This window comes from Rhinopithecus bieti, unplaced genomic scaffold (genome assembly GCF_001698545.2).
Source record: "Rhinopithecus bieti isolate Rb0 unplaced genomic scaffold, ASM169854v2 scaffold_59, whole genome shotgun sequence".
Classification (NCBI taxonomy): domain Eukaryota; kingdom Metazoa; phylum Chordata; class Mammalia; order Primates; family Cercopithecidae; genus Rhinopithecus; species Rhinopithecus bieti.
Genome location: NW_016803115.1, coordinates 1,408,042 through 1,432,333, shown reverse-complemented (window position 1 = coordinate 1,432,333; position 24,292 = coordinate 1,408,042). Strand labels below are relative to the sequence as shown.

Sequence of the window (24,292 nt, the reverse complement as noted above, 5' to 3'; positions counted from 1 at the left end):
CCATTCCCCACTTGCAGCTGCCATCACCCTCTGTCTTCTCTCTGATCAGCATCTTCAGCCCAGATCGCCTACAAGTCCGAGTTTGACTTCACTTTCTCGCATTCCGTCCCGCCTTCCCCCTCCTCCCCCAACTCTTAAACCTAGTCCCTCCTCCGAGACGTCTTCCCTGACTCCTCCCCCTTCTAATTCCCCACCGTCGGTCCGTGTCAGCTGCCACGCGTGTCCAGTACCTCGCAGACCTGAGGAATGTAGTTCTCCTTGAAGTAGTTCTTCAGCCTCGGGTTGGCATTGCGTAGGGACGCCATGGCCCAAGGCCTGACGGAGAAGCTGCGCTCGTACCCTCCCCGCGCTGGGACTAGCGGCCGGGTGCGTGCGGGCGTTGTCCCGGCAACCAGGGGGCGGGGCTGGACGCGGCACCGCCCCTCGCTCCGCTGCCCGGGGCAGGAGGGAGGGAGGCTTGCTTCATGCCACAGGAGAAACGACGGGAAGCTCGGCTCCGGGTTCAGGGCCTCGGCGTCTCCGCGTGGGGCACACCGTCCGAGCCGCCCCTCCTGGCGTCCAGCGCCCCGCCCCGCCTCCTCGAGGAGAAGCCGCCGGGAAGCGCCGGGCTGCAGTGGGCGGTTATAGGCTTTGAGCTGGGCCGTTTCCGGGAGGCGGAGCTCAGACCCCATTTCCTTTCTCCACCTCCAGGTCGCGCGCGGTTTGTTGTGTCGGCTGGGGCCGCGTGAGCTGGAGACCTCCGCGCTGGCCCCCAGGAGCCTCCTGCCCTGGCTCATTGCTGTGGCTCTGCCGCGGCGGCAGAATGGGTGGCCCCCGGGGCGCGGGCTGGGTGGCGGCGGGCCTGCTCCTCGGCGCGGGCGCCTGCTACTGCATTTACAGACTGACCCGGGGTCGGCGGCGGGGCGACCGCGAGCTCGGGATGCGCCCTTCCAAGTCTGCAGGTGAGACCGCGGGGTGCCCGGCAGGTGGGCGAGGACTGGGCAGGGGGGCTCCCCGGGCCTGGGTGGTGGCTTGCGTGTCCTCGGGGTAAAATGAGGAGCCGAGCTATAGGGAGAGGCAGTACTTGTGTGGGTGCATGGTGCTGGGCCGCCCCCGCCGCCCCTTCTTTGTTCACTATACTGATATGAAAACTTGTCCTGGCTTTCCTGCCTGAGCTTTGCGTCACAGCGGAGGATTAGATTTCTTAAAAGCCTGTTGATGGCCTCTCACTTTAAAGCTTGTTCCGGGCCTTTGTGTAACTAAAGGGAATCTGCCGATTGTGGAAGGGCTGTTGAGGGGCCCGGAGCCATAAGTGAAGCTCTGCTTGCAAGTATCCTGGAAGAAGGGACGTCAAAGGGGCAGTTGTGCGGGCGCTCGGCCCGGCCTCAGAGGGGAGGTACCTGGGAGTCACAGTGGTCCAAGACCTCCCAGCCTGGTGTGTGTTTTGGAAATGGGAACAGTTGTCTGCGCGAGACACACCCTCCCAGCGGACAAATGCCTGATTCGGTTTCTGTTCAAAAGTTGATCGGTACAGTAAAACCCTCCAAAGGCGTGTTTCACATAATGGAAGCTGTTAGGGAAATAATTTAAAATAACATATCTGCCATCGAAGAAACTCCTGTCCACAATTGTAGGAGAGAACTAAACAGCTTCATTGTTGAGTAAGCACAAACTAGATTGCCTCACACATCACGGGCAATTTGCTAATGGGATAGCAAGAAGAATTCTAATTCCTTTAAGTGTAGCTGGACAGATAGAACGGATTTCGTATTACGTACGTGTTCTCAAGATAAAAAATAATTTGTCCTTAAGTAAGATGACTTGACAGTACCATTCACTACGTGTAGTTTATCCTAAATTTACTGGTAATTGAGGTGGTTGTTATCTAATTGCCTTTATCCAGAGGAAAAGTAAAAATATCTTTATGATGTGGAACCAGGTGCCCAGACGAAAAACTCACAGAGTTGGGGAGATTGGGGCTCTATCTTCCTGGAAGAGTAGATTTCAGAGTAGGCTTTCTTCAAACAGTAGGCACCAAAGCTTTTAAGAAAGACTTTCTTGGGCTGTAAAACTGGCCAAATGCTTATTTCGCTTTTAAAAGATTTACATTTGTATCAAAGAAACAGGAAAAGGAGTTTTGTTTTGTTCTCAGACAGGGACTTAGTCTGTCACCCAGGCTCCGTGCAGTGGTGCAATCACAGCCTCCACCTCCCTGGGCTCCTCCCACCTCAGCCCCCTAAGTAACTAGGATTACGGGCGCACACCACCACACCTGGCTAATTTTTGTATTTTTTTGAGAGACAGGTTTTCACCGTGTTGTTGCCCAGGCTGGTTTGAATTTGGCTCAAGCAGTCCTCCTGCCTCAGCATCCCGAGGTGCTGTAATTACAGGATGGAGCCTCCTCACCTGGCCAACAAAGGATATTTAATTACAAGTTTGCACGAGGGAATGCTTTAAGGAAAAGGGAGTGGAAGGGGAAGGTCTCTTTCACTTTTGGCACTAGGTATAATTCAACTTTTTTTTTTTTTTAAGATTTGTATTTACTCTTACTGTATTAGTCCATTTTCTGTTGCTTATAATAGAATACCTGAAACTGGGTAATTTATTAGGAAAGGAATTTATTTCTTAGAGTTATGGAAGCTGAGAAGTCCAAGATTGAGGGGCCGTAGCCGGTATGGACCTTCTTGTTGTGGCATAAGGCATCCCAAGGCCAGAGGGGCAAGTGTGTTAACATGCTGACTCAGGTCTCTTGTTCTTATAAAGCCACCAGTCGTACTCATTAATCCATGAATGGATTAATTCATTCATGAGGACAGACCCCTCATGATGCAGTCACCTCTTAAAGGCCTTACCTCTCAATACTGCCACATTGGGAATTAAGTTTCAACATGAGTTTTGCAAGAGACATTCAAATCATAGCATTTACAAAGCCTAATTTGTTGTCTTTGCCCATGTCAGAGATATTTTTGTATAAGTACATTGGGAAGGTGTCCTAGACTCAGATATCTTCTCAGTTTTACTGACTCAACCTGACGAATGTGGACAAAGTCTTTTAAACTTAAATTTGCCAGTTCATTTGCTCACAATCCCTTCTTCCTGAGGCTACACCTTTATCACTGAAGAAGACAAGAAGTGCTCATTTCGTCATCGATATGGTTTGGCTTTGTGTCCCCACCCAAATCTTTTTTTTTTTTTTTTTTTGAGAAAGAGTCCCACTCTGTCACCCAGGCTGGAGTGCAGTGGCATGATCTCAGCTCACTGCAACCGCTGCCTCCCGGGTTCAAGCGATTCTCTTGCCTCAGCCTCCGAAGTAGCTGAGATTACAGGTACACACCACGTACCTGGCTAATTTTTTTTTTTGTATTTTTAGTAGAGACGCGTTTTCACCATGTTGGCAAAGTGATATGCCTGCCTTAGCCTCCCAAAGTGCTGGAATTACAGGCATCAGCCACCGTGCCCAGCTCAAGTCTTATCTTGAATTGTAATCCCATAATCCCTACATTACCTCCCACTGGGAGGGACCCAGTGGGAGGTAATTGAATAACGGGGGCAGTTCCCCCGCCCCATGCTGTTCTCATAATAGTGAGTTCTCAGGATATCTGATGGTTTTATATGGGGCTTCCCCCTTTCCTCCGCACTCCTTCTCTTTCCTGCTGCCTATGAAGAAGGAAGTGTTTGCTTCCCCTTGCACCATGATTGTAAGTTTCCTGAGGCCTCCCCACCCATGCAGAACTGTGAATCAATTAAACTTCTTTCCTTTATAAATTACCCAGTCTTGGGCAGTTCTTCATAGCAGCATGAGAATAGACTAATACAGTCATCATCACGCTTAGATTTCAGAAGATGATCTTTTCTTTGTTTTTGAGGCACAGTCTCGCTCTGCCCAGGTTGGAGTGCAGTGGCGATCTTGTCTTTGTTTTAAACTCACACTTCTAATCCCTTTGGGAGGCTGAAGTGGAAGGATCGCTTGAGCCCAGAGTTCAAAACCAGCCTGGGCAACATAGTGAAACCCCTAATTTAATACAAATATTAGCCAGGCATGGTAGTGTGCACCTGTAGTTCCAGCTACTCAGGATGCTGTTGTGGGAGAATCCCTTGAGCCCAGGAGGTCAAGGTTGCAGTGAACTGTGATTGTGGTACTACTCTCCAGCTTGAGCAAAAGAGCAAGACTCTATCTTAAAAAATAAAATAAAATAAAAATAATTTTTGTACTAACATGGTTTGAGAGCATTGAAAAAGATGGAAACAGTCCCAATTCATCCAACAGTCTAATGCCAAAACTTGACAAGGGTAGTATGAAAAAGTATAAATCTATCTCAACTACGAATAAAGATAAAATCTTAAAATATTAGCAAATCAAATCTGTCAGGGGATTAAAGTAATAATATACCAAGGCCAAATGGACATGGAAGGAGGAGTCATATTAGAAAAAGGAAAAGCCACATGATGACCTCATAGTAAAAAGGCATTAAAATATTATTTCTTTCCATAGCTGAAGACTCTGAACAAAAAAAAAAAAAAAAATTGTATCATTTCTGATAAAAACTTGCAGCAAGTTAGGAATAAATTGAAAGAAATGTTCTTTAGTTAATGAAATGCATCCATCAAAACCCAAAAGCAAATATTATATTTAATAGACACACTGTTATCCTTACTAAAGACATCCTTATTAAACTCAAGAACAAGACAGTGTCTGCTATCACAGCTATTATTCAGCATTCTTCTGGAGTCATAACTTGATAAGAAAAAAGCAACATGTATAAACATTAGAAAGGAGGCAGAATTATAATTGTAGGAGGCATAATGATTTACTTGGAAAAATCCAAGAGAATTAACTAACTACTAGAAGCGATGAGTTTATAGAATATCTTGAGTACAAGTCAATATACCCAGACCAATAACTTCTTGTATACATGCAGTAACAACTTAAAACTTTAGTTGAAAAGATTTTAACAGAATGAGACCCTGTTTCAAAAAATATATATCATTCATGATAGCTATAAACACTTTAAAAATTAGGAATTCACTTTAAAAACTAGGAGTTCTGTAGTGAGAAGATAATTTTACTGAAGGGCCTAAGACTACATAAACGGGCATATTGTGTTCGCAGTGGGAAAGATTCTGAACCATGACAGTTATCTTGAAATGTGTCTTGCTGTGTTATAATGTGGTAGTTACTTTTCATTCGCTTTGAGAATTGTAATTTCTCCTTGATTTACTGGAGGAGACAATGAACCACTGAGCGTTTCTTTCACAGTCTTGTTGGCACAAAGCTAGATGGGAAGTAGAACACACGGTGTTTGACTGCCTCACCTGTGTAATAGTAGTCCAAAAACTCACCAGTGGAAGAGCTGAGTATTTGATGATCGCCCTCCTGTAAAATGTATTTGGAGTTTTAAGTTTTACATTTCTTTACTAAAAAGTAATACATGGTTTTTGTTTTGTTTTGTTTTTTTGTTTTGAGATGGAGTCTTCCTCTGTCGCCCAGCCTGGAGTGCAGTGGTGTGATCTCAGCTCACTGCAACCTCTGCCTCCCAGGTTCAAGCGATGCTCCTGCCTCAGCCACCTGAGTAGCTGGGACAGCAGGCATGTGCCACCACTCCTGGCTAATTTTGTACTTTTAGTAGAGACGGGGCTTCACCGTGTTGGCCAGGCTGGTCTCAAATTCCTGACTTCAGGTTATCTGCCTGCCTTGGCCTCCCAAAATGCTGGGATTACAGATGTGAGCCACCATGTCAGGCCAATATATGGTTTTTATTAGAAATTCAAACAGAATTTACAAAGTTAAAATATAGGCTCATTATTATTATTATTATCATTATTATTCTATATATTTTGAGACGGAGTCTTGCTCTGTGGTCCAGGCTGGAGTGCAGTGGCGCGATCTCGGCTCACTGCAACCTCTGCCACCTGGGTTCAAGCAATTCTCCTACCTCAGTCTCCTGAGTAGCTGAGATTACAGGCACGTGCCACCATGTCTGGCTAATTTTTGTATTTTTAGTAGAGACAGGGTTTCAGCATCTTGGCCAGGCTGGTCTTGAACTCCTGAGATCCACCCATCTCAGGCTCCCAAAGTGCTGGGATTACAGGCGTGAGCCACTGCACCTGGCTAGGCTCATTTTTTTTTAATATACTAGGAGGAATAATGGTTGGGGGGGAGTAAGTAATGTAGGAGTAAAAAGATCTGGATTCTAAAGCCACTTTTGCTATTAATTGGCTCTGTGTCCCATTAATGAAAATAATAAATATACTAGGCACTTTAAATATTCTAGGTGCAAAAGTGCTTTGAGGTAGGCACTATTAACTCCCACTTAGCAGATGAGTAAACTGAGGCTGAGAGAGCCTAAGTCTCTTACCTGGTAAGTAGCTTATTTGGGAATTTGAACTAAACAACCTGGCTCCATAGCCTTGCCTTACTTTTAACTACCACACTGTGCCTTTTCCCACCAAGTGAAAATTCTATGATATAACACCATGAAATTTTACTTTCAGTGATTTAATCCCTAGAGAAATTTTAAATGGCTATTTATAAAGAATTTATACATCTATACGCTTTTTTCTTTTTTTTTTTTTCTTTTATTTTAAAAAAAAGAAAAAAAAAACAACAGGGTTACACTTCTGTCACGCAAGCTGGAGTGCAGTGGTACAATCTCGGCTTACTGCAGCCTTCGCCTCCCAGGCTCAAGCAATTTTCCTGCCTCGGCCTCCCAAGTACCTGGGATTACAAGGCATCCTCCACCACGCCTGGCTAATTTTTTTCTATTTTTAGTGGAGATGGGGTTTCACCATCTCTGAGGCCAGGCTGGTCTCAAACTCCTAAGTTCAAGTGATCCGCCCGCCTCAGCCTCCCAACGTGCTGGGATCACAGGCATGAGCCACCGCAGCCAGTCTGTAAGCTTTTTAAAAATGACTTTATGAGATAACATGTAACAAAGTAGTATGATTTTGAAATATCTCAAATATAGATGAGTTAAATTTATCACATTTCTGCCATGCATGTGCACGTGTATGTACGCGTGTGTATATGAAATCATACAACTTCAGGGCTATGTAGGAAACTCTGGAGCCAGTTACAGTATTAAGCAAACCCTTTTATTTACAGATGAGAAAACTAGACCCCAAAAAATAGTGACTTACTTGTAACTTTGATTTTTCATTTCTCTGGTTTCTGCTTCTAGCTACCACTGTGATTTTAGGCAGATCCTTGAACAATCCTGGCTTCAGTTTCTTCCTGTGTAAAATGAGAGGTTTGAATGAACCCCAAATTCTTTCCATTCTAAAAAGCTGTGTTTTTATCATTCTTTCCTTTATCTTTTCAAGTATTCTTGGGGTGAAACCCTGTTTCATAAGGTGTTAATGAGGCCGACAGTGGATTCAAAAGTAAAAGGTCTCGATTAAGACTTTGTAGTGAGAATATTCTGGCTTCATAGCTGTGACATTTTCTTAACATTTCTTATTTGACTTCCTCAGGGCATCACATATCATATATCACATATCACACAATACTTGTCCCTTTATTTTATTTATTTTTTGTGTGTGAGTCTTCTTTTTTTTTTTTTTTTTTTTTGAGATGGAGTCTCGCTCTGTCGCCCAAACTGGAGTGCAGTGGCTGGATCTCAGCTCACTGCAAGCTCCGCCTTTCAGGTTCACGCCATTCTCCCGCCTCAGCCTCCCGAGTAGCTGGGACTACAGGTGCCTGCCACCTCGCCCGGCTAGTTTTTTATATTTTTTAGTAGAGACGGGGTTTCACCAGGTTAGCCAGGATGGTCTCGATCTCCTGACCTTGTGATCCGCCTGTCTCGGCCTCCCAAAGTGCTGGGATTACAGGCTTGAGCCACCGCGCCCGGCCGTGATTCTTCTTTAAGCAATATACTTAGTTATTTTATGTTACATGTTTATTGGAATAATACATGTTTATTGGGGAAAAAAACAGTACTGTTGAGTATAGGGTAGAAAATAAAAGTCCTTCATAATCCCACTACCCAAAGATAACCACTTTTAACATTTTTATTTACTTTTTTTTTTTTTTTTAATAGAGACAGGGTCTCATTATGTGGTACAGACTGGTCTCGAACCACTGGCCTCAAGTGATTCTCCTGCCTCCCAAAGTGCTGGGATACAGAGATGAGCTATGCCCAGCCTAACAATTTCGTGTGTTTTTTCTTAAAGAAAAAAACAGAGATTTGAGATCATGTAGCACCTATTGTTGTGTAACCTCCTCCTCACCCTACCCTTTCCCCTCCCCCCAACCACCCCAATAAGAGTGTTATAAAATGGCTTCTGTTCTTCCTGTGGTGATTTCTATAAAGAGGGCTTTTTTTAAGGTACAGCCATAAGTTCTGAACATCATTGAGCAGATCCAGCATTTTGCTATCCTAGCTCTTCCTCAAAATGTCAGCTTTTCTTTTGTCATCACCACCAGCAGGACTATTCTAGTATCCTAGTCAACATGCCTTGTTGTATAAATCAAACAAAATGCCACACTGGCAAAAGATTGGTTTACTCCCATAGCTTTCCTTCTATCTGATGTGCTCAGAAAAGATCTCCTTAACGCAAATCATATTTCCTAGTTAATCTGTTTATAGGTAAGTGTTCCATTAGATGGGTATACCTGGTTTTTGAAAGGAGAAACAGAAAATGTTATCAGCATTTGAGGTATATGGTGTTTGCATGAAGTGTCTTACTAACAGCCATATGCCAAGTGACCACTGGCTAATTTCTTGGTATCTATAAGCCTACATTTCCCAGCTGTAAATTGAGAGTAGTACAATATCTTCTTCCTAAGGATGTAAAGTGCTTGATACTGTGCCTGCCATACAAGTAGGTATTCGATATTGTTTTTAAAATTTAAAAAAACAGACTGGGCACAGTGGCTCATACTGTTATCCCACCACTTTGGGAGGCCAAGGTAGGAGGACTGCTTGAGGTTAGAAGTTTGAGACCAGCTTGGGCAACATAGTGAGACCCCATCTGTACAAAAAATTTTAAACATTAGCCAGACGTGGTGCATGTGCTAGGACCACAGGTCCTACCTACTTGGGAAGCTGAGGCGGGAAGACCACTTGAGCCCAGGAGATCGAGGTTGTAGTGAGCCATGATCGTGCCACCGCACTCCAGCCTGCGTGACAGAGTGAGAGCCTATCTCAAAAATAATCTCATATTGATTTTAGATTAACTTCAAATAACTTTCTTCTTATGCAGAAGACTTAACTGATGGTTCATATGATGATGTTCTAAATGCTGCACAACTTCAGAAACTCCTTTACCTCCTGGAGTCGACTGAGGATCCTGTAATTATTGAAAGAGCTTTGATTACTTTGGGTAACAATGCAGCCTTTTCAGTTAACCAAGTAAGTACCTCAACTCAGCAAGCAGGCTCTTTCCGTTCTTACACACTAGCAGTAATTGTGACCCTGAATAAATTACTTAACCTCTCTCTCTCTGAGAGAGCTTCAATTTCCTCATCTGTGCAATGTGGCTACTTATACTTAAAACATAATGTTTACTTCTGAAAAACACAGCCTAATAGTAATATGATTATTAATGTGATTGTAGATCCCTATGAAGTTGGTCACTGGCATCACATTCATAAGTATATCTAATCAACGTTTAGCATGTCATGGCCTTTTAAATTATTTAAAATTCAGCAGTGCTTCAGTAAAACAATAAATGCATCTAACATTTAAGTACATACTTTAAATTGTATATAGGTCTGAGTATGATTCTGATGCAGGTGGTCCCTGGACCACACTCTGATAACCACTAATCAATGTAAATGGCTCCTGCAAATGGAGACTTAAAACTAAGACTAAAGAGCTTAATTTGAACATGTCCTTCTTCCTACTCTTTCTAACAACCGTCCAGCATGAGAAAATAGTTAAAAAAAAAAAGTAATTGTTTTCAGCTAATGCCCTTTGTTAACATTGTCATAAGTACAAAATTATTTTGAATTTATTGTATTAAAAAATACAATAAATATTTTTAATACAATATTTTTTAATATTTTGTATAATACAAAATACAATTTATTGTATTAAAATAGCTTTCTCCAGAATGGCAAGGTTTAATGTAAAGCTCTATAGATGTATAGGGAGATAGAGAATCTTTGTGTATTACCTACTCTTTCAGTTATAAATGACGGAATTCACCTTAAATTATTTTAAGCTTTAAAGGGAAAATATTGAGCTCAGCTAACTTAGACAGCAAAGAATAGCAGATTTCAGGCACAACTGAGTCCAGTTCAAGGTCGCAGAAAGAGTTACCAGAGTTCTCTCTTTCTCTACCTCTTGGCTTTGCTTATGGCCGCTCAATTTTATGTATTGGTCTTTATCTTTCTGGCCACAAAGTGGTTTTCTTCACAAGGGTTGAAAGAAAGCCACTAGCCTCTCTAAGCCTTCATCTCTGTAGCTCATGATCCAAAAGGTACAGTTGTTCTTCTAGGATCCAGTGCTCTTTGGATCAGTCTCTGGGGCAATCTCTGGATCAATCAAGGGACCATCGCCCATGTTTATGAAGCCTGGTTCACATGAGCAGCCTACAACTAAGTAGCAGGGATGGCTGTGAATACAAGTGAACAACAATCCCAGCAGGGATTGTGTGGGACAGAGGAGATGCCACATCTGCCCCCGTGGAAAGAGGGCCACTAGACAAGCAAAAACAACAGCCAGTGATTAATGTGTCAGCCTACCTTTAAAGGAGTATTTCTGATGGCATAATTTTGTATTCCTCTGAGATAAGTTGCAGTCAGAGTAGGCCAGTACCCACTGGAGAAGTACTTTCTTGAGGAGCGGGAGTCAGTGCCCTCACCATCAATTGTAGTACTTTAATCTGCTGTAACAGTACAGTTAAAAAAAAAAAAAAAAAAAATCTTTCTAGTAACTGCAAGTCCTTTGAAAGAACTTGAAATTGTAAAGAGAAAGTTTATTTCTCTTTTAATGCTAAGATCACCCTTAACGGTAAAATGGAGTATTGAGCTACTTGTAAAAAGTAGATAGATGATGGCAATCTTTTTCTTTTTTCCTGCTCGAATAGCATGTCTTGACTTGACAAGAATCATTTTAGCATATTTTCTTACAAGAATTAAAGCAGTTTATTTCTTTCAATGTTTGGGCCAAAGGTACATGGTAACATATTATTGCAACTACCTATAAGAGCTCCCACATTATTTTTCCTCTGAATATTTGGGTACCATTTCTCTTCTTTTTTTTTTTCTTTTTTTTGTGGCAGTGTCTCACTCTGTTGCCCGGGCTAGATTGCAGTGGTGCAGTCTTGGCTCACTGTAACCTCCTCCCAGGTTCAAGCAATTCTCCTGTCTTTACCTCCCCAATAGTGGGATTACAGGCACCAGCCATTACACCTGGCTAATTTTTGTATCTCTAGTGGAGATGGGATTTCACCATGTTGGCCAGGCTGGTCTCGACCTCCTGACCTCAAGTGATCCGCTCACCTCGGCCCCCCAAAGTGCTGGGATTACAGGTGTGAGCCACCGCGCCTGGCCCTGGGTACCATTTTTCAAACTGTGTGGAATCTGATTCTGCAAGATATCAGTGTGTTCCCACCATTTCCACTGCTGAAAAATGACCCTCTTTTTGTGTATAGTTCATAAACATACTATCATCAACACACACCTCTTCAAGATTCCCAATGCACATGAACATATTAAAGAAACATGCTTACTCTTGTTATACTTAGATTTTCCTAAACTTATATAACCATGGGAAACCCCCCCCTTATTTTTATGGAACATCTCAACATTTTGAGGGATTAGTGTTTCAAATAATACATGTTAGCAAAACACTACTGTAGTATTCTAAATTAAAATACTAACTTTAGTATTCTAACTTGTAACACTTTTCCAGTTTTGCCTATAATGGAGAAGTCATATAACTCATCTCAAAGAAAAATAATTTTATTTGTAAGTTGCTTCAAGATCGCTTTAGTACCTCTATAAATTTTATTGTATTTCTCAGCACTGTAGTTTAAGTAATTACGTATCTTAATTTTTTTTCAATGGATTTTCTTTACCTATAAAAGTATGGGTAGTGAGATTTTTTTAAAATCTGAATTAAATATTTGTATATGGGAAAGATGTTTCCAAAAGCCATTAATTTTAATTGTATTTGTGGATGCGAAGAATTCAGTGAACGGAGATGCGTACTGAAGTCCCAGTCCTTTTCTGTTTTGTTTTTCTTCCCTCGTAGGCTATTATTCGTGAATTGGGTGGTATTCCAATTGTTGGAAACAAAATCAACCATTCCAACCAGAGTATTAAAGAGAAAGCTTTAAATGCACTAAATAACCTGAGTGTGAATGTTGAAAATCAAATCAAGATAAAGGTAAGTTGACTGAAAATCCCAAATGTATAAGGTTTTCTATAAATAAAAGAAAAAATAACAAAAAGATGAGTAATGAAACTTCAGTAGACTGTCCTTTGTAATTTCACAGCCAAGGATTACCTTTAGAGGAATGGAGAATAAGACAAAAGAGGGAGGGACCTGAACTAGCCAATAAGAGGTACAATAAGAGTTTTGTTTCAGTAAAGTAATGCTTGTTTATTCTACAGGTTATCCTCTACTTTACATCAGGCACAGGCACTGGTGACAGTAATAGCCTTAAGGCTATAGGCACCAACCAACTAGTGAATGTAGTTGGCTGAAAGTTGGGACAAGACTTTGTGTCAACTAGAACTAGAACTAGAACTAGTATTACAAGACATTCATTCAGAGAGCATATCCAGTGCTACATATTCATAAATATGGTTGTTAATGCATATAGTTTGGCTAGTTTTACCTTTGAAATTAAGTGTACTGTATGAGTGTATTGGGAAACGTTAAGTCACTGTATGCTTTAGCTCTTTCAGGGGATGAGGCAAATGTGCAAATAGATTAAACTGGCTTTTACAGAATAACTATTCCTTTATGTCATTGTATGGGGAGAAATCCTCCATTTTAGGATTCACATAAAAGGCTAACTTGTGTTAGTGACATTGCTTTAATGCTTTTTTCAAAAATGTTCTTTATAAGGCAGTTAACCTGTAAAAAAAAAAAATAGTTAATTTGGTAAATGCTAACAGTTAAAACACTTCAGCCATGGCATATATAGCCAGAACCTAGTGATACCCCTCAGTCATAGAAAATAGCAGTTTTCTGTTCATTACTGAAACAGGACTCCCATGTTCAAACCAGAAATTGTCATTCAACAGAACAAATCAGGTCAAGACAAGCACAAAACAAGAGACAGGAGGATGTGCTCATATGAAGAAAAAAACGACAAATAACCAAACTTTATTTCCTTGGACATAATATTGATGGCAAGATTTGTAAGAGTTAATGTCTGTATTTAGTTTAGATACAGACTTCCAGCCCAGAACACTGTTAAGCAGTAACTGCGAGGAGCTATGCAGAAGTGATGAGAGGCAAGTACTATATAGACTAGAAAATTTAATTTTCTACAGAATTACAGATTACTATGCTATGAAGCAAAAGCAGACCATTCTTAATGTGTCAAATTGGTGAGCTTATTAATTTCAATAAAAATATATGACCCCCATCACACAAACAGGTAACTCTAAATCTACTTTGAAAATCTGATCAGTCAAGAAGTATTACCAGTTTGGAGGCTATGTACCAAGTGTCATACGAAAGATAAGGTTGCTGTCCTCACAGAATATATGGGGTCATTGACAATCAATTAGAATATCCAATGAAGTGGATATTCTAATATTTGGGAAAATATTGGAAAACTAACAAAGTGCCCTGGAAATTATATATTCTTGCCCTTCCACAAGACTTAAAGATCCAGATGAGATTAGCTTGGAATAGGGGTCTTTTTTTAGTCCAGAAAATCTTGAGAGTCCAATACAGTTATGGCTAATCAGATACAAAAGAACCTTTATAAAGGTAAGTAGGATTGGACATCCTTGGAAACTGAGAACCTTATTTTGAATTAGCATGTTTTAATCAAAGGTATAGAATTAATCAAGTATCAGTTAAGAATTTCTGGAATGCACCCCAATGCCAAAAAACCACTAGCATGCTCTTCTGTACAATGAAGATTTCTTGATTTGAAATAGAAGGTAAAAAATATATTGCCAGCCATAAAATAAGTTTTACTATACTTCCTCAGTTCTCCAAAGAAAAATCTTACTTTTTTCACATAAGAAACTCACAATGTTAATTAAACAAAAGATTGTGTAAGTAAAACTGGGCAAAAGACAACCTCTGAAATCCATGAAAGAATTAATCATCAAAAGAGAAGAATCATTTTTACAGTAGCCCCATTGCCATAAGAGATATTTTCATGAGCCTGGGCGGCCTCTCCAACATATAGTGAGAACCTATTACAAGTTTCAGCCAACCAATTTCCATTCCAGCTTGATAGGCTGCTGCAAATTGCTGAGACTCCTCCTTGGTTGAGGAAAATAGAGTAACGACAATTTTACTAGACTTTTTTGCCATAGTGTCCCGTGGGTTTATTTCAATAGTACCACTGTTGCAAACACCTATTACTTATCTTCCATATGACAAACAATTCACAGCTTTACTAAGATTTATATTAGCTATTATTTCAATAGTCACATCAGTTCCTTTCTTACCACACATTTCTTAATTTATCAACATAATTAACTTCTTCGTAATTAAACACTTTGTGGGCTCCATTTTGCAAAAGTATTTTGTCCGTCTCAATACCAACTGTGCCCCAAACCTTTAAGGCATAAACTCTAACCATTTGGCATGTTGCTACTCCAGCAACTCCACTAGCCCCATGAACCAGAACCCAGTCTCCAGATTTCATACAGACACTGTGAATCAGAGGTCTATATGCAGTAACATATGGGATACCAATGGCAGCATTTTGTTTAAAAGTCCAGTTTTTCAGGCAGTTTGTAAACAGTGTGATCTACTACAGGAGCATACTCCACATGGCTCCCAGAGATTGTGCCGGTAGTGAAAACTGTCACTTTTCTTGAAAGTAGATGCATTCCCTCCAACAGCTTCCATTACCCCAGTTACATCTGCACCAGCAGTGTAGAATAAGGTGGTTTTCTATTATAAATGCCATAGTAAATGTATGTCTCCACGGGGTTGACACCACATGCATGAACCTTGATTACACCTAATGGTCTTTTGGAATTGGTACTGCAACATCTGACTGAGTTTCAGGACTTCTGGTCTACCAAATTCAAACACTCTAACAGCTCTCATCAGCCTCTGTTCAGTTGCCGTGGTCATCTAGATAAAAGCTCTAGAGTGGGAATCAAAATCTGCAAGAGCTTCTTCATATTCCACTGAAGGAGGGGGGCCAGGCTGCTTCTAACTTTTGCAGCCAGCAAGACTTTTGGAGTTGGGGTTCAGTTTAATCTAAGGGTGCTAAAGGAACCAGGTCAGGGTCAGATAATGTCAGCAGAAAAATGCAATATTAGGAAATTACGTTATTTCTTTCTTTTTTTTTTTTTTTTTTTTTTTTGATGGAGTCTCGCTCTATCGCCCATGCTGGAGTGCAGTGGCCGGATCTCAGCTCACTGCAAGCTCCGCCTCCCGGGTTCACGCCATTCTCCTGCCTCAGCCTCCCGAGTAGCTGGGACTACAGGCGCTGCCACCTCGCCCGGCTAGTGTTTTGTATTTTTCAGTAGAGACGGGGTTTCACTGTGTTACCCAGGAGGGTCTCAATCTCCTGACCTCGTGATCCGCCCGTCTTTGCCTCCCAAAGTGCTGGGATTACAGGCTTGAGCCACCGCGCCCGGCTAAATTACGTTATTTCAATTCAATATTTTATCAAACTCCTGCTTTGTGGTGCAAATGAGCATGATGCAACTCTTGTTCTAGGAAAGGTGGAAGGAAGGATAAGGCAAGTTCTTAAATAATTGTAAGTCAAGGCAAAACATAATGAAGTCCTTTAAGGAAAAGTGTAAGTAAAACATTATTGAGTACATAGAAAGGAGAGATTTGATCCAAAAGTTTCTGTAAGAGGTGGAGTCTGACCTGGCTCTTGAGAATGTTACTCTACAGGTAGAATTGGGGAGGGAGAGAATTCCAAGAGAACAGAACAAGATGAGGTGGACACAGCTACAGGAATAACTAAGCTGTCCCTTTGGTAATCTTGTTATTAGAATTGAAATGGTAAAAAGATTCAGCTATAATAAGGTCGTAAACAGTCCACACATTTTAGGAAATGCTTTGAAAGACATCAGCTTCTTACAGAAATATATGATTTATAAAGAGCTAAATAAATGCCCTGTTTTTAAAGGATGGATGTATAATTAAATTGTAACCCAAGAAAACCAGTTGACTTTCAAATGTAAATTACAGCCAGGTGTGGTGGCTCACACCTGTAATCCCAACACTTTGGGAGCCAAAACAGGAGATAGCTGGAGGCCAGGAGTTCAAGAACAGTCTGGGCAACATAGACTCCATTTGTTTGTTTTGGGAGTCTCGCTCATGTTGCCCATGCTGGAGTATAGTGGTGCAACCTCAGCTCACTACAGCCCCTGCCTCCTGGGTTCAAGCAATTCTCCTGCCTCAGCCTCCTGCGTAGCTGGGATTACAGGTGCCTACCACCATGCATGTAATTTTTGGTATTTTTAATAGATACGGGGTTTCATCATGTTGGCCAGGCTAGGTGAGGGTTTTTAAAAAATTAATAATTGTTTATGGGACAATTGGTAACTCCTTACCACTTCAAATTAGGAAAATTTTCTTAGCAGTTAGAACTTTTTGTGGAGTTCAGATTTGCTTAAGTGAATAGCAGTTATCTGTAAAACATCATTTTTCTAAGCTAGAAATCGCATGGCCAGGCTGGACATGGTGGTGCACACCTGTAATCCCAGCACTTTGGGAGGCTGAGGCAGGCGGATTGCTTGAGCTCAACAGTTTGAGACCAGCAGGCGGATTGCTTGAGCTCAACAGTTTGAGACCAGCCTGGGCAACATGGTGAAACCCTGTATCTACAAAGAATACAAACATCAGCTGGGCATGGTGGCTCACACCTGTAGTCCCAGCTATTCTGGAGACTGAGGCAGGAGGATCACTTGAGCCTGGGACGTCAAGGCTGTAGTGAGTGGAGTTTGTGCCACTGCAGCCTGTGCGGCAGTGAGACCCTGTCCCCCTGAAAAAAAGAAAGCTCATGGCCAGACACAGAAAAGAGAGTTTCAGAAAAGTTTCCATCACACTGAGTTTAGTTCTGTCATGTATGATACAGGAGTACTACAGCATTGCATTACTTTTTACCAGTGATAGTTAACAATATTATGAAAGGGTGAATTACATATATATACACACACACACACACACACACACACACACCCCTAGGTAAATAAGAACCCTAGGCCAAGTATAATTTTGTTCTGCTTACTTTTGATAGGATTAATTCTAGGGAAAGATTCTGTTTCACATTATCCTCCCATTCTTTACTTCGGAAATGATGCAGCTCTCTAGACCCTGCTGCTAAGGTACTTACCGTGACACAAAATGGCCTCTCATCTTCCCTGATCCTAGTGTGCACAGACCAGTTGAAACAGAAAGGTAGACTAAGCTGGGAGGCCTCCAGCCAGGAAGAGGCCACTGCTGTTAAGAGCATGATCTCTGGGCTTGGCTATTGCATCCCCACCTGCTGTCTGACATTGGGCAGGGGACTCAAGCTCCTCAAAGACTTAAAAGTCCTTGTCTGCAAGAAAGCTGTAATGGTATAACACACACCTCATTAGAGTTGTCTTCAGGATTAAGTGAGGAGTATTTGTAAAATGCTAAGCACTGTGCCTGGAATTACCAAAGGAAGCTTTTAAAAAGTCAACAACATTTGAGGGTCAGATAGAAATGTCATATGTTTTGAGGAGTCAGTTCCATCCTGAGCAGTAGCCTTATTCCACTGTGCAGAAAAGTGACTGTTCAGTAGAAAAATTTTGGAGATTCTAAGATGCTCGTATTCCTCCCCTGCCTTCAGATATACATCAATCAAGTCTGTGAGGATGTCTTCTCTGGTCCTCTGAACTCTGCTGTGCAGCTGGCCGGACTGAGATTGTTGACAAACATGACTGTTACCAATGACCACCAGCACATGCTTCACAGTTACATTACAGACCTGTTCCAGGTGTTACTTACTGGAAATGGAAACACGAAGGTATGAAGAGCTATTGTGTCAAGCTTATTAACATTGAAATAGTATTTGCAGGCCACCTATCTTAAGTTAATGTGCCTCAAAGAAGAGGAAGATTTGTTAAAAACTCACATGGGCCCAAGAAAGTATATTTAGTCCCAAATATTCCATTGCGAAATTAACTTGTGAAGATCATCTGTTGTTTCACTTATCAGCAGATTCATGTTCATTTGGTTTTCTCAGAAGCTAGCTTTCCCCCCACCAAATATAGGAACATTGTGATTAAAAGGAGTCTTTGAGTAATAGTAGTGGTTAGTTGAATATTTTACTTACCTCAGGGTTAACAAATCATTTTTTTGATTCAGTTATTTGAAAAATATTTCTAAAACAACTTTTAAGTTGTAGTAAATGAAGTGAATTGAATGAATGAAAGATGTCTCAGTGCTTCACTCTGTTCAGTTAGGTTGATATAAGAGGCAACAGATACTGAGCTGAATTAAGTAGGACCTTAGGAGATGCCCTATAAAAAGGTTCTTGAGTAAATCTCTCATATTAGCGTGCATTCTTATCAATTGCCATTTTCAAGAAAAGTAGCATAAAATAGATTATAGGCTAATTAAAAGTTCTGATAAGTTGGGTTGATTGTTCATCAAGGCTTTTTACCATGTTGCTCTGTGTTCTCTGGAACAGTTGAGAGACAAATGCATCAGCATTTTAGAAAGACCAAATGTGAAGCCATACTCCAAATATTCAACATCACTGCTGTTATTTTTGAGGTTATCAAGATGTGATTACAGGAGAGTCTTACTGTAGTCTTGCTTTTATGTTTCCAAGGTGTTTGTACATGGACTTTCCTCTTTTCCAATAGCCAAACTTGTTTGGATCTGGTCCAAGATGTACCACAGGTATTGAAAATTAAATGTAAGAGTCGTCTTACAGCAATATTGCACCATTCCTGGGCAGTTTCCAACCTGCATCAACATCTCTGTCTCCAGTGGAGCAAGATAACTTCCAGCCCCTGAACCCCTGTGGAAACTCCTTCCCTCTTTACTCTTATGTTGTTGCCTCTGTAGGAGAAATCTCTCCTCTGCCTGACTCTGCAGCTGCTTTACCCAGAACATCAGGAGGAACTCTGAGTTCAGAGTCAGGCTGAGTTCAGCCAGGCGAGTCTGGCCTCGGGGCTGTATATATCTGTCTCAGACATCGTCTGTGTTTTCATATATTTTTTGACTTTTAAAAAGATGACCCACACCACAATAGTATGTTCTATTTTTGTTTTGTTGTGTTGTGTTTTTCCATTACATTGCTAGTACAGTATTTCTAGGATAGAAAATTTGCTTTCTTGGTCTGCCTTGGAACATAGCCACCACTTACAACATTGATTTTCCATAAAAATTGAGTTTAAAGTTCCAACTTGCAAATAAACTTTTGGATAGTCATCCATTTGTTAGTGGGAAAGTGTGTCTGATTTAGGTATTTTCTTAGTAAATAACCACTAAAGTGAATTTTAAAATATCTTACTTTGCTTAAGTCAGGGATCTCACTGTACCGTGATAACCTTTTGGGTACACCACTGATTGATAACCAAATGCAGATAGCGGAGGATTAACATAAATAAACTGTGTGCTTGTTACATCTGCAATGAAAACGAAACTAATGGTTTAAAATGTCCTAGTGTCACCACAAGATGGTGCATGTGATAAGGAAAAAAAAAACATGTCAATATGGTTTCAAACCAAAATCCATATATTTGTTTAATCTGTAGTTGTACTCTGTGTGTGTGTATATATATATTTCTCATATTTAACTCCCTTCTACAAAGAGTAGCAACATCAGATTTTAATATAGGGTACCAAATAGCTATTGCTGTTGCTATTCCCTGGTTGTATACCTGCCTTCACTGACTATTAGTGGGTCTCAGATTTTGACTTCATCCAGGCTTATTTCATAAGTTCAGAACCATCCTATTTCATACTTCTTCTTCCTATTTTTCTAATTGAAACTTCATTGACATGGGAACCAGGTGGTTTTTTTTTTTTTCTAACACTTATTCCTAGTGTTGCTGACAGCGAGTCAGGCCAGATAAGATCTGATAGTGACCTCCACGGAGTGCACTAAAGAAGGGTCAGAAGTCTCCTTTACTCTTTCACTCCCAGAGACCTTAATTTATTAAGAGCATCTGTTTGAAAAAGACAATCTCTGCATATTTAAGAAATGTTACCAGTGGTCACTGCTGAGGATTGGAAGGGGCCAATAGCATGGTGGCTTTTGTTTTTACCTTGTTTTCTTTTGCATTACTTAAAATTTTTGTTATGACCAAGTAGTAATTTTCTAAAATAAATATTTGATAAAAACAGTAAAATTAAGCAAAGTATTATGTTATCCTCAAATAAATTAGTATCTATAACATGAACAAAGGAATTGTGAGTACACAGGATATATGCATAAAGATCAAAAAGAAAATACCAAAACTTTTCTCTTTTTTGACACAGAATCTCACTCTATTGCCCAGGCTAGATTGCAGTGGCATGATCTCTGCTCACTGCAGCCTTGAGCTCCCAGGCTCAAGCAATCCTCCTACCTCAGCCTCCTGAATAACTGGGACTTCAGTCACATGCTACCACACCTGGCTGATTTTTGTATATTTTGTAGAGACGGGGTTTTGCCATGTTGCTCTTGAATTCCTGAGCTCAAGTTATCTGCCCACCTTGGCCTCCCAAAGTGCTGGGAATGCAAGCATGCACCACCGCACCTGGCCAAAAATACCAAAACTTAACCGTGATCATTTCTAGTTATGTAAATATGGGTAAATTTTCTTTTTCTTTGTGCTTTTCTATTTTTTTTTGAAAGTGCTATGGTAAACATCTGTTGCCTTTGTAATAAAAAATTTTTGTAAAATAATATCCAGGTTCCTTCCCAGCTCTAGTGAAGAGCACATTTGTCACATTTCCCTGAGTTAGTATCCCCGCTCTATGCTCCTTGTTTTAGTTCCAGGTATCTTGTGGAAAGTATGGTTTCACATGGCCTTGGTTTTTAAAAAGAGGTGTTCTATTTGAGTCTTTTTATTACTGACTTTTCAGTTATAAGTGATAAGAATGCTGATATTTTAGCTAGTCAGCCATTAAATAACATTTATTTGCTTATTATTTATATCATTGCTGGGCATGGTGGCTCATGCCTGTAATCCTAGTTACTTTGGAAGACCAAAGTGAGAGGATTCCTTGAGGCCAGAAGTTCAAGACCAGCCTCAACAATATAGTGAGACCCCATCTCAATCAACCAACCCATCAATCAGTTTTTATCTCTGTGCTTTTTTATATGATTGTAAAACACTTTCACATTAAAAGATAGCCTCAAAGATTCATAGTAGCTTACTAAAAGGGGCCATATTGTTATTTATTTAGTCTTGGTAACCAAACAGTTCCAGAATTTTTACACTTTAAGTAGAAATGAGCTTTGAGAGTTTTGTTGTTGTTGTTTTAAAGATTATATTTCTTTCTTTTTTGTGGGGGGTGAAGATGGGGTCTCAGGGTCTCACTATGTTGCCCAGGCTGGAGTGCAGCGGCTGTTCACAGGCACAATCATAGCTTACTACATCCTTGAACTTGAACATCCTTGAACTTGAACATCATTGCGGTGGGAAAGCTCAAGCGATCCTCCCACCTGAGCTTCCCAAGTACCTAGGACTACAGGCCGTGTTGACACCACCATGCCTGGCCATACTTCACTTAACAGTAATCATAATAAAGATCGTGTATTTAACAGATGTTAAGCTTACCATCTGTTCAGATGTGCATGTGAGTTGGGGGTAGATTGTGAAGACATTTGCAATATTCTATCTCCCTAACATTATAATTGGGAAAAAAAATAGGTTTAAATAACACTGTGATAGAAAACCTCTATCTCTGATAGGTTCTCTAAGAGTAGTGCAGGACATTTGCAATATATTCTGTATCTCCCTAACGTTGTAACTGGAAAAGTGAGGTTTAAATAACACTGCTCTGTGACAGGTTCTCTAAGAGTAGTGCCAAGTGTTATAAGAGTTCACAGTGAGACCTTTAAAGTAGAATGAATAGAGAAGGTTTCCTGGAGTAGAGAGAATTTGAGCCAGGCCTGGAAGACATGGTGAGAGAAAGCATGCCTGAGAGAGAAAATTCATGCTTGCCACTCGGAGATAAGCCAGTATCATCTTCTTTCAGGTGCAAGTTTTGAAACTGCTTTTGAATTTGTCTGAAAATCCAGCCATGACAGAAGGACTTCTTCGTGCCCAAGTAAATAGCTTATATGTTTATTTTGTAAATATACACATATATAAATTTGAGTAGACAGATCTGGAAAGATTTAGCCTAAAATATTAACAGGAATTCTTTCTGAGGAGCAGTATTAAAGAATTTTTTAATTCATTTTGTATATATGAATTTCCAAAATTTTTTGCAATGAGTCTTTTACTTTTGAAAACATTTTAAAATTCACCCTAGCAACAATAAATTATAACTTTTTTCTCTACCCAATTTTGGGTACAATTGTGCCATTCCATCTTTTATACTGGACCTGTTTGTGTTTACATGTATCTTAGTATCCACTGAAACAGCAGTACTGAGTCCCCAGCTTATGCTAGATGCTAGATGAGACACACCAGTGAGCACAGCATGACATGGTACATGTCCTCATGAAGCTTACAGTCTAGTGGAGAGACAAAAATATATAACAAGTGAACAAGGTAATTAAAAGCTGTGATAAGTGGTCTGAATGCTGGGATAGAATGGAGCTCAACTCATGTAGAAAAGGAACCATCATATTCATCTGCTCATCCCTGTTCTCCACCCAGCTCTGTGCCCTCTGGTGTATGGGCACTAAATGATGAAATAATGAGTTCCCATGAAAACCATATGACAGATCTTAAAAAAGAAAAATGGTTGTTTTTCCCAAATAACCACATTCTGAAATTACAAGGAAATTGTATTTTTCTAGCTAAAACACTCCCTTTTTTCCATTAGTATACAGCGTGGGGATACATAAGGTTTTATACACCTAAGTTATGCAATTTCGGTTTAATTTTCTATGACAAAATTTTAAAATGTGAGAGATTCACATTTTAAATGTGAATTATAAAATTTTTAAATGTGAGTTATTCAGTGCAGTTTTAAGATGTTAAAATACACATGAAAAATGTTTTCATATATTATTAACGCAAAATAATACTCATTTCCTATTTCAGGTGGATTCGTCATTCCTTTCCCTTTATGACAGCCACGTAGCAAAGGAGATTCTTCTTCGAGTACTTACACTATTTCAGAATATAAATAACTGCCTCAAAATAGAAGGCCGTTTAGCTGTGCAGCCTACTTTCACTGAAGGTTCACTGTTTTTCCTGTTACATGGAGAAGAATGTACCCAGAAAATAAAAGCTTTAGTTGACCACCATGATGCAGAGGTGAAGGAAAAGGTTTTAACAATAATACCCAAAATCTGATTGGTCATATTTTTCCAAAGAGTAATGCAGTCTGGATGTAAACGTATTTTCTATCTTCCTTGTAAGGGGATTCTTCCAGCTGCTGAATTTAAACAGTAAATATCACATTTCGTTAACACAGCTATAACTTCGCATAGCTTCTAGTTTGTATTTTGGACGTGTTTTAGATACCAATCGTGAAGTATAAGAGCCTTGTACACTGAAACCGTTTCTTTTTATTTTGCTATTTGCAAATACTTGTTATTTTCCCTACATGAAGTGGCAGTAACCTTTTTCACATTTAAGCTACTCTTCTACCTTTTGAAGTGATTTGCAGTTAGTTACTCATCTGAGACAGCATCAGTATTTGACTAAATCGTTGCTTCAGAACTGTCATAGCTTGTTTTTTTTTTTTTTTTTTTTTTTCTTTGAGACGGAGTCTCACTCTGTTGCCCAGGCTGGAGTGCAGTGGCTGGATCTCAGCTCACTGCAGGCTCCGCCTCCCGGGTTCATGCCATTCTCCTGCCTCAGCCTCCTGAGTAGCTGGGACTACAGGCGCCCGCCACCTCGCCCGGCTAGTTTTTTGTATATTTTAGTAGAGACGGGGTTTCACCATGTTAGCCAGGATGGTCTCGATCTCCTGACCTCGTGATCCGCCGAAATCCTAAGTTCTTGAGGCCACTCACCTGCCAACCTGACCATACTGCTTTCAAAAGTCTTTTCTCGTCAGTATAATCTATTTTAGTCACTTCTAGTCAGTGAAAAATGTAA

The 24,292-nt window shown here is 40.4% G+C and overlaps 2 protein-coding genes and 1 pseudogene across 11 annotated transcripts in view; 1 reads left to right on the top strand and 2 right to left on the bottom strand.

Moving 5' to 3' along the window:
• Window positions 1-799, bottom strand: part of FBXL13 (F-box and leucine rich repeat protein 13) — a 303,981-nt gene extending 303,182 nt beyond the window's left edge. For 6 of the 10 annotated variants that reach the window (XR_001881688.1, XR_001881732.1, XM_017853395.1 and 3 more), the window contains exon 1: window positions 231-799. Coding sequence is in view for 5 of the 10 variants with exons in the window: in XM_017853395.1 (XP_017708884.1) it covers window positions 231-776 (546 nt within the window). In the remaining 5 variants the exon portion in view is untranslated. Of the gene's footprint in view, window positions 1-194 lie in introns of all 10 variants that reach the window. The other 4 variants (XM_017853239.1, XM_017853699.1, XM_017853555.1 and 1 more) reach the window with 4 other exon arrangements.
• Window positions 268-23,908, top strand: ARMC10 (armadillo repeat containing 10). Its single transcript, XM_017853907.1, has 6 exons — window positions 268-941; window positions 9,181-9,329; window positions 12,180-12,314; window positions 17,917-18,093; window positions 22,269-22,340; window positions 23,288-23,908. The coding sequence occupies exons 1-6, from the start codon at window positions 803-805 to the stop codon at window positions 23,540-23,542; spliced, it is 927 nt and encodes a 308-aa protein (XP_017709396.1). The 5' UTR covers window positions 268-802; the 3' UTR covers window positions 23,543-23,908.
• Window positions 14,500-15,355, bottom strand: LOC108516572 (quinone oxidoreductase pseudogene; annotated as a pseudogene).
• Window positions 23,909-24,292: the final 384 nt, after the last annotated feature.